This window comes from Equus asinus, chromosome 2 (assembly GCF_041296235.1).
Source record: "Equus asinus isolate D_3611 breed Donkey chromosome 2, EquAss-T2T_v2, whole genome shotgun sequence".
In the NCBI taxonomy this organism is placed as follows: Eukaryota; Metazoa; Chordata; class Mammalia; order Perissodactyla; family Equidae; genus Equus; species Equus asinus.
The window spans coordinates 98,727,820-98,741,849 of NC_091791.1; the positions used below are offsets into that span (position 1 = coordinate 98,727,820).

The following is a 14,030-nucleotide window of genomic DNA, read 5'->3' on the forward strand; positions in this document are numbered from 1 at the left end:
ATATGTCTTTTTTGCGTGTATCAATAGTTTATTCCCTTTTATTGCTGAGTAGTATTCCAGTATATGCACATACCACATTTTATTCTCCCTTTGATGGTCACTTGGACTGTTCCCAGGTTTTGGTGGTTATGAATAAAGCTACTCTCACCATTCATGTACAGGTCTTTTTGTAGACATACACTTTCATTCCTTTTAGTCAAATACCTAGGAGTAGAATTTCTGGGTCATAGGATAGTATATGTTTAATTGTATAAGAAATTGGCTGACCTTTTTCAAAAGTCATTGTACCATCATACAATAATGTATGGCAAACACCAAATGTTGGCAAAATGTGGACCAGTCTTTAATTTTAGCCATCTGGTGGGTGTGTAGTGGTAACTCGTGGTTTAATCTGCATTTGTTTAATGACTAATGATGTTGAGCACTTTTTCAAGTGCTTATTGGCCAGTTATATATCTTTGTGAATTCCTTTTTCAAAGTTTCGTGCTCTTTTAAAAATTTTTTTCTTTTACTTTTGGGTGGTTAAGATTTCTTATATACTCTAGATACTAGCCATTTGTCAGATACAGTTGCAGATACTTTTTCCAATCTTGTAGCTTGCCCGATTATTTTCTTAATGGTGTCTTGGTAAGTTTTAAATTCTGATTAAATCTAATTTATCAAAATTTTCTCTAATGAGCATTGCTTTGTGTCTTCTATAAGGAACTTTTGCTTCTATCCACTCCCCCACCCCAAGTCACAAAGATAGTCTGTGTTTACTTAGAGAAACTTTATAGTTGTGACTTTTACTTTTAGGTCTCTCTGACCCATATCAAATTAATGTTTGTATATGGTGTGAGGTAAGGGGTCAAGGTTCATTATTTTTTTCCCATTTGGACATTTGGTTGTTTCAGCACCATTTGTTAAAAAGTCTTTCCCCACTGAATTGCTTGAAAGCAGTACGTTACTGGGGTTGGATTGACTGTGTAGATCAGTTTGGTGGGTTTTAACATTCTAACAATATTGAATCTTCCAGTATGTGACCATGGCATATGACGTTTTAAAATCTAAATATTAATATTTATATTAAGAAATATATAGAAATCACTTTGAAATAATTTACAGAATTAATTTGAATATTAAAAGCAGTCAAGCCATTGATCGTATTTCTTTTTTGTTTTTTTTTGTTTTTTTTTTTTTTAAAGATTTTATTTTTCCTTTTTCTCCCCAAAGCCCCCCGGTACATAGTTGTGTATTTTTAGTTGTGGTTTCTTCTAGCTGTAGCATGTGGGATGCCACCTCAGCATGGCTTGATGAGCGGTGCCATGCCCACACCCAGGATCCAAACTGGTGAAACCCTGGGCCACCAAAGTGCAATATGCAAACTTAACCACTTGGCCATGGGGCCGGCCCCCATTGATCATATTTCTATGCTGGGAAGTACAAAGTAAGCCTAATGTTCCCTGTGATACCTAAATCTGTAATGATATTTAATGTTTAGCTAAATTATGAGGAGGCTATCCTTGAATATCGTAGCCATCGTGCATTCTCTTTTTTCTGAACTACTGTTGCATTTATTAGTACAGAGATTAACAAATTGTTCTCTAGAGCGCGAACTTTGGGGAGTTGTGGTTAAGTCAAGCTCAGCCTTTAATGTTTGGTGAGTTGTGAGAGAGAAAGTTAATAAGTAAGCCAGGGCCTCAAGGTTGGCCTTGATCTGAGAGGCAGTAGGGAACCGTTGAAGGTACTCGTTTAGGAGAGTGAACACCATGAAGAAAGCAGTGTTGAGTAAGAATGTGGTGAATTGCCTCAAGGAGAGAATCTGAGGTAGAAAAACCATTTTAAGCTTTTAGAACAGTCACGCATTGCTTAGTGACAGGGATACATTTTGAGAAACGCATTGTTAGGTGACATCGTCATTGTGTGAACATCATAGAGTGCACTTACACAAACCTGGATGGTATAGCCTGCTATACGTCTAGGCTTGGTGGTACTAATCTTAGGGGACCACCGTCATCTATGCAGTCCATCATTGACCGAAACCTTGTTAGGTGGCACGTGACTGTGCTCAAAGTGTGGTCAGTGGACCAGTAGCGTTGGCATCATTTGGGAGTTTGTTAGAAATGCAAATTCTTGGGCCTAACCTCAACCCACTGAATCAGAATCAGTGTTTTAGAAAGATTCCCAAGTCATTTGTGTGCCTAATAAAGTTTGAGAAGCCCTGCTCTTTCTGGAGAAACTTGCAGTCTCCATGGTGTGAGAGGTTAAGGGCCACACTGCAAACAGAGCAGTTGAAATGATCCTGACATGTCTGACTTCTTGCCTGTGTGTTCTTTCAAGCTGCCAAAATGGATTTGCAAAATCTGTTTAATTTTCTTGATTTAGGGGGAGAAAATAGTCTTTTAAACAGTCTTTTTAGAAATACATTCTTAGAAATACTGCTTTATGAGGTTGTTAAAACTTTAAGAACCATAAATCATTAAGTAACCTCAGCAACTGTAAAGTCAGTCATTTGAAACAATCTAGTGGGGACAGATGACTCAACGTCCTGTCTCTGGTGTTCCCAGGGACTGAAAATTTGGGAATGAAGTCGAGATTTTATAAAAGCGTGGTTGCTGTACAAATTATAGTAGTGTGCTGTTTAAAGTCTAAAGAGGAAAAAGAGGACAGATTTTGTATTGTTATAATATTTGTGCAAATAACTAAAAGGAAAATAAATCCATTTGCAGCCTGTTACCCTCACACGTTAGCTGTTCATAGTTTTCTTTGTTCCTTTACTCAAGTCCATCGACATACATAATTTTCACACAGTTATAATCATGGAATATATGCAACTATGTAGTCTGCTTCTGTCATTTAACATATTTCCCTCCTCCCCAACTGCCCCCCTTCCCTCATCTTCCGGCTGTCCTCTGCCTTCATCCTCTTCCTCTTCCTCTCATCACTGGCCTCCCTAGCTCTAACTCTGGTTCATCTTGGGCCTGTTACCACATTATTTCCTGTTGAAGAGTTTACAGAGATTCCTAACTGCATGTCTGAGCATCAGTTTTTGATATTTCAGCCTCAGTTCTTCCTGGTCTGGCTAGCCCAAACACGTCTTGCTTCCTTCTCCACTATTACCTCCTCAAAACAACATCTCTTACAGATTAGCGGTTACCAGGGAGAAGGGGGTTGGGAGGCGGGGATAAAGGGTAAAGGGGCACACATGTATGGTGGCTGACAAATAATAATGTATAACTGAAATTTCACATTATAAACTATTATGACCTCAATAAAATGAAATTTAAAAACTAGATCTCTTTTTCCCCAGGATCAGCTAATGATATCTCTGCTCTGTTCTGCTCAGCCAGCACAGATCTCCCAGGGGCCTCAGCTGAGTTCTTGAAGTTGCCATCTGCCTTGATACAATGGAGCTTGCCCTAATGGTTTCACAAGTGGAGGCCTAAAGGCTCTGTTCCTGTTTTACTTCCCCTACTTGCCAGGTGCTCAAGAATGCTAGTTGCAGAGGACCCTGAGCAGTTTTGTGCTAAGTTTTGCTGGCACAACAGTCGTCAGAGGACAGACAGGTTCTTATGTTGAGGATGGAAGAGATGAGAGTTGAGGCTATACTGCTCTGAGCCCTGGAGCCAGGGTCTCTGGCTCACCTCTGCATTTTGAGCCTGCCAGGGGGTGCTCTGTTTTAGACTGTGGCAAACTACATTTTGGGTTAGTTTACTTATTTCCCTGAGTTGCTCAGTTGCTAAGAAATTTGGGAGGTTAATTATAAAAAAGATAACTGATATTTTCAATGGGAGATGACTTTAAAATTTTGAACCAAATTAAGCTTAAATCAGAAACCTTGTATAGGTATTGATTAAAAGAAACTTGTAGGAGAAAGCATTTTAGCTGACTAAGTAGATTGCCTTAGAATGAAATTTATCACTTCATCTTGTGTTGGTTGCCAGCTTTCAGTGTCTTCGGAGCATCTAGTTGGTGCTTGGCAGAAGGATTATAAAGAATACTTCCCAGTAAAAAGGGTCACGTTCCTGTCCAGCCTCAGGTGGGAGTTTGAGACGCAGAGGAGGGCTTTTGCCTGTAAAATCAGCCTTTGCTTTTCAGATCTCTTAACTCACTGCGTGTTAGCCTGTGTTGACAGTTCACTTCTCAAACTTACTTTCAGAGCAGAGTGAAGAGCTAGAACAGAGTGGCTAAGTTTAGAGAGATGGGATCAGGAAGCCATTAGAAAAGAGGCGCTTTAAATACACTGTTTCTCAGCACAAATGGCTGCAGCTAGGGTGATCATGCCTGCCAGTTCACCCAGGACAGTGTCTGTGTAAGCTTGCTCTCCTGGTGTGATTGTTCCCTTGCTCTCTCTAAAGTGTCTTGGTTTGGATGATAAATTATGTGGTCGCTCCACTGAAAATAAAATACTTCGTGCCAGACACTGTACCAAATGCTTTATGTAATCCTCACAAAACACCTGAAAAATAGCTGCAGTTGCTACTTCACGGATGAAAAGATGCTCAGAAAGGCTAAGTAACTTGACTGAGACCACACGGTGGCAGACCTGGTGAGCAAAGCAAGATCTATCAGACTTTTAAAGCTTTTTCCCAGCCTACCACACGGAGGGTTTAATAAGCATGGCCTCCAGTGGTTTTAGGCTCTAGGGAAGGAATCCTACACGGTAGTGAAAGCCTTCATCTGGGAGAAACACTGGAATGGAGAATGTCTGGATGAGGAGAAAGGTGATGTCTGTAGTGGGCATGCTGGGAGCAAAGGTAGAGTTGTGCTGTATTTCCATCTCCAAGCTCCTAGTTGCTTGTAGCCATTTCTCCCTAAATGTCCTTAAACCTGCTGCTCATGCCTGAGGTCTTTCACCTTTGGGTAGGAAGGTGTGGCGTCTCGTATGGATCAGCACTGCCCAAACTTTTGTGTGTAGACACAGCAACTGGAATCTTGTTAAAATGTAGATCAGGGCCGGCCCAGTTGTGTAGTGATTAAGTTCATGCACTCCACTTTGGCGGCCCGGGGTTAGCAGGTTTGAATCTCTGGAAGGACCTAGCACTACTCATCAAGCCACGCTGTGACAGCATCCCACATGAAATAGAAGAAGATTGGCACAGGTGTTAGCTCAGCGACAGTCTTCCTGACGTACACACACACACAAAATGTAGATCAGTCCCTAGGTCTCAGGTGGGGCCTGAGATTCTATATTCATAAAAAGCTCCTGGTGATGCTGATGTTGCTGGTCTGCCACACTATACTTTGGGCAGCAAGAGTATAGTTGACGATGGTCTCTGCCTGGGGCATGGGGGTAGTCATATACACAGATGCCCTGATTTTAGAGGAGGAGGGGAGCAACAGTTGCTTTTAGGCATAGATGCCCTCACATTGGGGTGAAAGGGACTATATAGATAGCTGGTTTAGGGGAGAATGGGTATTTAAATATGGATGTTTTTAAAGGAAGCATAATGCTTTTGTAGTTAATACATACAAACTATTTTTAAAGAGTATTCTTAGTTTGGGGGAAGGGTGGACGTAGAGAAGCAAGAGGGTGTGGTCTTGGGTGGGGGCAACACCAGCATGGGTGAGTTCTTGCTTGGCCTGTGCAAGGCTTTGACAGACACAGACAGGGAGCAAGCAGAGTATCTACAGCCAGACAGGAATAACGTGGATGGATGACACAGCAGCAAAGCTTTAAAAAAAAACCTTCCAAGGGGAGGAGTCCCTCCCACAGACTGGCCATTTTCCCCTCTAGGCTATGCCTGAGTGCCTGTGGAGGGAAGGCTGTATTGTAGGAGGCTCTGGCCAGCTGTTCCTCTGGCTAAAAGTGTTACCCCCGCCCCCCTCAGACCCTGTCATGGTGGTCCTGCTTTCCGTGGTTGGTTACTTCTTGTAACACAGGAGAACAAGCAGGGTGGAGTGCTTCCTAGTGTGGGTGTGAGCAGCCTGCCTGCTGAGGCTAGACCTTCGCTCTACCCTCCTTTCTGAGGCGGCCTTGTGACTGGAGGTCATGTTGGAAAAGGACTGATGGAGGAGAGTATGTTGGTGAAGAGGAAATGGCAGGGATTCCAGAAGCTCTGGCAGAGCTGGCCTTTGTTGCTGGAGCTGTGAGTGGTCACAAAAGTAGGGCCTTGGTCCTGGGCAGCACCTCTGAGAGAGGGCCCAGGCAGCTACAGACATCCGTGACCCTGACAGCTGCCCTGTACAGCTCTGGGAGCCCCTGGAAGGGCAGGAGAAACTGTTAACAGAGCTGGGTGTTGTGAGCTCCTGCGGGGGGATTCTGATGGGGCATAATACTATGTCTGAGAATATTGTCTCTGGTTTCGGTCTGTCAGACACTGTTTTTGGAGTGTTCCCTCAGTCTGTGCCCACAGTTGCATAGGCATGTACAGGTGGTCCAGGGAGGGGAGGACCTGGACCTTATACATCTGTTCATGACTGATGCCCATCCTTTTGGGGTGAGGGAACCTTGGAACAGGGATTGTCTTGGTCAGGGCAAATCGTAATCTGGCATGTGGCTTGTGGGCCATACCTAGAGCAGCCCAGTAACTCCTCTCTCTCTGCCAAAGCTGGCCCCTTCTCTCGTGATAAGCTGCTCCAGAAAAGCCTGGAGCACCAGGTGTTATTCCCTAGGGTCCAAGTGTACAGTGTTTTTCTGAAGCTTATCCCCTTCCTCAGTGGTAAACACTGCTGTGTCAGGGTGCTGCTCAGGGGCCACTTGGAGCACAGAGATTTTTGTTAGCAGGATTGTGAAGCTTTGCATTGGGCTGCAAAACCAGGGCTTGAGCAAGCAGCTGGAGAGAGTCCAGGACTAGAGTGTTTTTGGGTTTGGGGGTGGAGAGCAGAGGGAGGGAAAGGGAGGGGCAGGAGGGCAGAGCTACACAAGCAGCAGGCAGTCGGCTGCTTTGGCTTTGCTGTCAGCAGAGGGACTTCAGTCGTGCCTGAGGGCCGCTCGGCCACCATTACTGGAGACCGGAGGGCGCTGCCTTGAAACCCTGACTTACCGGCTCTGCACCCGGACTGTTCCAAGTAGCTGTTGTGCTGTCTTTTCCCTGGGAGGCAAGTCTCCTCCCTGTCGTCCCCTCCTGCTCCTCCCCCGTTCTGTGAGGGATGATGCCGCTCTCTATTGCATGGCTCAGCCGGCTGATGTCACTGGCAGCGGGAAGCATCAGCAGCCTGATCACATGCTGGCCCAGTCTGTAATGCAGACGGGATAGGGGCGTGTGTGTGGAGAGGGGGCTGTATGGCAACTGCTCTTGCTCTGACGCCCCCAAAAGTGCAGAGGCAGCGGCTGCAGCATCCAGCCAGCTTGGATGTCTGGTCCTTGGGCCTGGGGAAACTATTATTAATAATATTTATTGTTAATAATACTGGGGAAAACAGCCCTTAACTCTGGGGTTTCTGCTGTCCTCCTGTCCAAAGCAGACTTCCAAGACTCTGAAGAAACAGTTACAAGCAGGATGCTTTTCCCCACCTCTGCGCAAGATTCTTCCCGTGGCCTCCCAGATGCAAATGACTTGTGCCTTGGCCTGCAGTCCCTCAGTCTCACAGGCTGGGACCGACCCTGGAGCACCCAGGACTCTGATTCCTCAGCCCAGAGCAGCACACACTCGGGTGAGTGCCAAAAAATGAGTTGGCTGGGGGAGGGGGATGCACGGGGTGATGAGCAGCGATATCCACAGCAACAGTTGTTCTCTTCCCCTTTGCATCACAATCCCCCCACCCCCCATGCAACATGGAGCTGTTTTGCAAGAGATGGAAATGCTGGCTGTGAGTGTGGCAGGACAGATGGTTGCTCGTAAAGGCAAACGTGTCTTTTCCACTTAACCCTGATAAATTCCCTAGAGTTGTTAGTCTGCACCTGGGGTGGCCCTGAGAAGGGTCCCCAAGGTGACAGCCTTAGGCAGAAAAGATCCAGCTAACCCCCTAGTGCCCAGGCCTGTCTTGGAGATGATGAAGCAAAACACTTTTAGGTGGGGGAGGGGACTTAAGGGGCTGATTACTGGATGTCCAGATTCTATTTTTCAGCAGCTTTTAAAACTAGGGAAGTGTATGTGAAGGATGGATGGTCCCTGAGTCATGCAAGGAAAGAATTTTAACATCAAGTGAGGCTAGGTAATAGTGGGATGTTGGAATTGGCTTAGCATGAGGTTAAGAGCATTGATCCTGGACAGGGGTAGCAGGGTGAGTGGGTGGGGTAACTCTCAGCTATGGAGGCTTTTTTCTTCTTTCTTTGTGTTAAGGGTAACCAAATGGATGAAGGAAGAGCCACTCCCCTTTAGGATCCCTTGTCGTCTTGGAAGGATTCGATAGGGACAAATTGAAGGGGCTTCTTGGCAACCCCTTTAACTGCTTTGCCTTCCCATTGCCTATTTATTTCCCTCTCGTGGTACAAGGGGGAGGGTTGGCCACATGCAAGTCTTGGAGTATTCGGGAAGACATGTGAACTTAAGAAATAACTCTATGCGTCAACTTAAATATGTCTATTTTGTTTTATGTAAATTATGCCTTAATAAGAAGAATATCAGCAGCGGTTCCTTTAGGAAGAGGGGAAGGTAGTGGGGGCTCAGCCATTTGCTGTTGGTGCTGACAGAGGGACTCACTGAGCCTGCCGTCCTTCCCTTGGCTCCCCCGCTCCAGAACCTGGCAGTCATGGCAGCAAGGTACTGCCTTGTTGATTTCTCTGGCCTCCACCCTATTTGGCACAGGTTGTTTTTTTAGAATGCTTTGCAGAGCCTGGGACCCTAGTGTCTGTTGGCATTTTAATGCCCCGTTGTTTTGGTAAAATCTCATTTCATTGGGGGGTAGGGTTTAGGAATTTTTGGTTTGGCCATGGGTGGGGAAGAGCTTTGCCTTTAAGCAACAACCTTTGGAGTAAGGTAGAATTTCTTGAAGTCCTGGCCTTCAGCTGACTCAGGTTTTTCCAGAAAGGTTGGTAACTGCCCTGTCCCCTGGGCAGGGCAGTATTGTGTCACTGTTCGGTGTCCTGTGCCTGGAGATCTGGGCTTGGAGGCCATGGTAGTTTCCTTTATGTGCTACTCTGAAGCCAACCTGGGTGGCCTGTGAAGCTGACCTTGTCCTCATTCCCAGTGTATCTGAGCAAAAGACAGCTCAAGCAGGAGAGGGCACCTGTCTGTGGTGATCGGTGTTTGACCAAGGCACACTCTTTCACTGGTCTCAGGTTGGGTCGTAGCCCTTCTTTGACTCTGGTTTCTGTTAGCTACAAAGTCCTTCTGAAATGTATTACAGCATGTAGAAATGCAGGATGGCCCAACTCAGGGCTTAGAGCGCTTGGCCTGAAAGTTACTGTGAAATTAGGCTGTAAAAAATAGATTTGGTTCAGCCATAATTTCCCAAGCTTCCCCACCAGCTGAAAGGCCTGTGCTTAGAGCTGTTTGTCTCTGAAGTGGGCATGGATTTACTTCTCCATCTTCCATCTCAAGCACGTTAGTGATAAATATTATATGATTTTGTGGATCAGGGAGGGCTGGAGTCTGTGGCCCTAGCGTTTATAGGGAACAGAGGGTTGCCCCAGTGTTGTGATCTGGCTATATGGGCAGAGTTAGTGTGGGTATGTCTTCCTTTCCAAGGGTTGAGGACACACCCATCCCCAAACTCCATGTTGTCCTTGGATTTTGGAGCTGTGGTGACAGCCATTTCTCTTCTTTCCCTGAGCTCTGGGTCTTCTTGGAAAGCCCACATGAGGGTACCACCTCCTGGAGTAGGATGCAGCCCTCCCACCAGCCAGCTGCAGTGCCAGATCGTGCACACTTGCCAGCAGTGCAGGAACATGCAGCCCACATTCCAGTGCCTACACTGCCTTCCCGTCTGAAGACCAGCTAGCTCAGTTTCTTCAGGGAAGGAGGAGGTATTTCAGTGCTCTGGACAGCCTGGGAGTTATCCTTGCAGACAGCCTGGTACCCTGCTGTCTCTGTGTGCAGCACAGAGTACAGGCTTATTCCTTGGGCTCTGTTTGGTGGGATATTGCCCCAGGCAGCTGTGTCTCACATCTCAACATCTTCTACCTCTCTTAAGTGGTCAGCAGTGTCGGGGGCAAGGTTGGAGATAGCAGGGATCTTGGCTAAATTCATTCAACAAACATTGAGCACTGGCTGTGTGCCAGGCACTATGTTAGGCACTAGAGGTACATTAATGAATAAACTTGTTGCCCTTAAAATTCCCGGTGACTACCAAGGGAAAACATGAGAAAGTACACCAAATGCAGCATGATAGTTGCTGAGATAGGGGCTTCCATTTTCTCCCTGAAGGATTTTTTGCACTGGGACAGCCTTTCATTAGGTTCTGAGCATGAGACTGGTACATGGGGACACTTCTCCAGGGGCTGGAGTCCTTCTGCCGTGTGGATTTCATTGGACTCAGAGGCCTGCAGGAAGCCTGGGGGTCAAGTCTGTTTTTGAGAGTTGTACCTGCCAAGGCCAACGTTGGTTTGGATGTGGCAGTTTATGGGGTCCCTCCCTTCTACACTGTGCCTACTCTGAGGCCTCACTTCTTGCTGGAAAGGAAACGTTTCAGGGCAAGTTGAGTGATAGAAGTTGGTTTTTCTCTGAGACCCCAGTGGCACGTGTCCAGGTCTACCTTTGTCCTGCTTGCAGTGTCTTAAATCCTCTAATGGAAGAGCAGGGCTATGAAAGCTATCCTCAATATGCTAGGATGGGGGATAGAGTGACTAATAACCACCATTTATTGACTACTTCCTCTGCTAAGTACATCACGTGATTTTAATGCTTGCATGGTCCTGTGAAATGGGTACTATTATTGTTCCTATCTTAAAGATGAGGAAATAGGCTCACAGAGGTTGTAAAGTGCCAAAAGTGACACAACTACCAGAATCCCAACCCGGGTCTCTTTGCTTCCAAACCTCTTATGCTTTCTATTACACCTTTCTGTGAGCAGAACTCTAATGTGTTGGGCAAGAACACTTAAAAGTGAAGGTATCTCTGTCTAGGACTCCCGGCTGTTCGGCCATAAGTGATGTGTTCCCTTGCTGAGGTCCCACAAGGCCAGGGCGCACACGAACAGTTCTGACTTCTCCATCCTGAGTCTCAGCTCGTAACTGCGCCACCCATTGGATTTGTCTTCCTGCCTTCTCCCTGGTGGCTCTTGCATGCAGCATTACTCAGCAGGAAGTGGGGTGACTGAGGATCTACTTTGGGGGACCTGGAAACAAGGCCTCCTAATGAATGTCTTATACAGAAGCCCTGTGGGCAGACCAGATGCTCAGTCTAAGGATGCCAGAGGACATGTCCTGTTTCCTCCCTGTCTCCTTTAGGAGTCCCTTGGGGATTAACCTGTTCACCCTCTCTGGTTTCTGCCCTAACTGCTAACCAGTGGATGGTATGTTCCCTGTGCTGTGTCACTCACAGGTTCCCCTTGGTCTGCAGGCTAGATCAGCCTGAGATGAGAAGGGAATTGTCAGCATTTTGCTTCTGCCATTGCTGTACTTCCAAACAGCCTTTCTGAGGCAACATTCAAAAATAGGGTTGGGTTCCTCCTCTGTGTAACATGGACTTCCTGGGCCCAACCAGGTATCCCGCAAATCCACCTCAACTGTCCAGTTCACTACTACTGTATTACCAACATATAGCACAGTGCCTGGCTCAATGGCTTTTTAATAAGAATTTATTGAATGAATGATGAATGCTGAGCCACTGTGTTAATCCTGGGTATTTTTGAACTGCGGAGTTCAGACATGGTCTCTCCCATTCTTCTGCCTCCTGCTTGTGTTGATCAGCTGCAAGGACAGATTATTCAAAGATGAGTGTTTCTGAGCTTCTAGGGCATGAAGATGCATTTACAGAAAGTTTTTGTCATACACTGAAGCATGAATTCTATCATGGAGTCATAGTAGTCTGTTGAGGAATAGCTTTCAGTACAGAGAGGAGAGAGGCCCTGGGAGCAATGTGACAGTGGGTTACCTGCTAGAGGAGAAAGAAGTTGAGGTACAAGGACAGAGTGCGTGCTGACCTTACATGGACTTGGGTATGTGGTTTCTTAAGGTAATGAGACATCCAGTAATCAAGGTTGGGGAGAAATGCTATGTTGGAGGTAGCACCTGGGCCATGTGGGATCCAGAATCAGTGGAGGGAGTTCATACTCAGATCACCACCTGAGTTGAGGTGTGGTGTGGAGTTGCAGAGTTGAGGTCGAAGGCAAAGAGCGATCTGTTACACCTGGAGTGAGTGCTGCCCTCCCCCTTCCTACCTCTGTGCCTTCAGATAGATTTTGAGCAAGCAACCTGGGACTAAGGGCTGGGATAGAGAAGAAGGGTTCCAGGTATGCAGCCTTCTATCTCAGGCTAGAAATAATAGCTGCTGGTCTGGATTTTTCCCCGTGACCACTCCCTTTAGATAATAGGCGTCTGACTATTATGTCTTGGGCTGGATCTTTTCCCCAGCTGACCTCAAGCTCAGTGTCTTGCAATCCAGGCATCTGGTGCCAAGCTCTTGCTGCCATTGCTGCTGCCACCATCAGACTCTGGGTGCTTTTGTACTCCTGGGGAAGGCTTCAGAAGATTCGAACAGTGACTCAGCTGTAAAGCCCACAGGAGCTGGCATCAAAGGGTGAAAGTCGAGAAAGTTAACAATTGGTCTAAAAATATTACTGCTGATTTGGTCTCTTGTACCCTCTGAGGTAGCATTAATGAGCTGGAATCCTCTGCCAGGTCCTCTCCTCCCCGTGACTGTCCTGAGAGCTGCTTGTAGCTGATGCTGATCCCTGCTGGCCTGGGAGTGGGGACGGGTGCCTCTGCTCCAGGAAGAGCACTGTTTTTCTTAGTCACTTTCAGAAGATATGGTTCGCCATACACTTGGCCACCAGGGGTGGAAGCAGTTGGTAAACCTCAGACTTTCTGTGATCCCTGAGTGGTGGAGGTCAGGACAGGAGCAGAGCAGAGGTCAGGGCCTTGGCCACCATTGAAGGGTGAGTATGAAGGGGATTTCTCTCTGTCCTTCCTCACCCCTTTTAAGCCATTTAGGTTAATACTTGGCATCCAGCCTTGATGAAGCTCTGTGCCATATGATGGGGGGTGGAGTTTGAGATCAGTCACTGGCTGGCAGCATAAGGGACTGTCACTTCCACTGAACTTAGGGTGATAACGGCTTAAAGAGAGTGCCTTTTCAGTAGGGTTACTTCTCACTTCAAGTTGGGAAGAAAGGAACCAGTGATTGCTAGTTGTTTTGTTCCTTCCTGATTCCCTGCTGGTAGAAATCGGTGCTGCTCGTGCAGCAACTGTGTGTCGGGGAAAGTGTGGTCTCACTGGCTGAGCTGGGAGCAAGATGTGACCCCTATTGAGATGAGGGTCCCACCTTCCCTAGGAGCCCACTGTCTGCTGCTTTCCTTCTTTTGATCTGTAGATCCTCAGAACTATCTGGCCAGGCCCTATGTGAGGTTGGGCTGTAGAGGGACAGTCAGGTCACTCTAGGGCATCTGATCATGGGTAACAGTTTCTAGAAACATGGTTCCTTCTGGGCTTGAAGGAATTATCAAACCACCTGGAATATCCTAGGCTTCTTGATACTAGGTTTTCTTGTCTTCCCTGTATCTTCTAGTCAAATTCCCCCTCCTACTGTATCCTTGGCCCCTTCCGATTTAATAGTTGCAGGAAACTGATGCATGGAGGTGCTGACGTGACCCAGGTGTGTGAATTCTGGGGCACCCTGATCTTAACATCTTTGCCCAATGGCATTGCCCCTTTCTGGGCCATCACTCCAAGCCCTTTCCCCTGTTTTTCTGTGTGGTTGGTATAGTGTTCAGTGAGGTACTCTTCCCTGCTCCTGTGCGTGAATGTGGAAGTATATGTCAGTGGCTGTGAGGATCCCAACAGACTCTGGGGAGGCCTGGGCAGGGGAGGTGACTCTCGTCAGCCTGAGCAGAGTAACTCTATTCAGCCTGTATTTATGTGTGTTCATTTCTCTTTGAAGAAAGTATTTGAAAGTAGTGGAAGGCGTATTCTCACAACTTTGATGTGGCAAGTACCTGTACTTCTCTCAGCCTCTGTTTCCTCTCTTTTGGTGATGGGCAGGGTAGGGAAGAACTAAGGTTTTTCCTCC

At 46.7% G+C, this 14,030-nt stretch overlaps 1 protein-coding gene and 1 long non-coding RNA gene across 27 annotated transcripts in view; one reads left to right on the forward strand and one right to left on the reverse strand.

Annotated features, from left to right (window-relative positions):
• Positions 1 to 7,102, reverse strand: part of LOC123281518 (uncharacterized) — a 53,757-nt gene extending 46,655 nt beyond the window's left edge. The window contains exon 1 of the long non-coding RNA XR_006521077.2: positions 6,966 to 7,102. This is a non-coding gene — a long non-coding RNA (uncharacterized lncRNA). The remainder of the gene's footprint in view (positions 1 to 6,965) is intronic.
• CPEB1 (cytoplasmic polyadenylation element binding protein 1) overlaps positions 1 to 14,030 on the forward strand; it is a 93,929-nt gene that overhangs the window by 61,133 nt on the left and 18,766 nt on the right. For 12 of the 26 annotated variants that reach the window (XM_044760754.2, XM_044760748.2, XM_070494651.1 and 9 more), the window contains one exon: positions 7,387 to 7,575. The exons of 5 other annotated variants lie outside the window; for them this stretch is intronic. In XM_044760754.2, the coding sequence (XP_044616689.1) occupies positions 7,387 to 7,575 (189 nt within the window). Of the gene's footprint in view, positions 1 to 6,840; positions 7,021 to 7,383; positions 7,576 to 14,030 lie in introns of those variants that run through there. 9 more of the 26 variants (XM_044760744.2, XM_044760751.2, XM_070494683.1 and 6 more) reach the window with 3 other exon arrangements.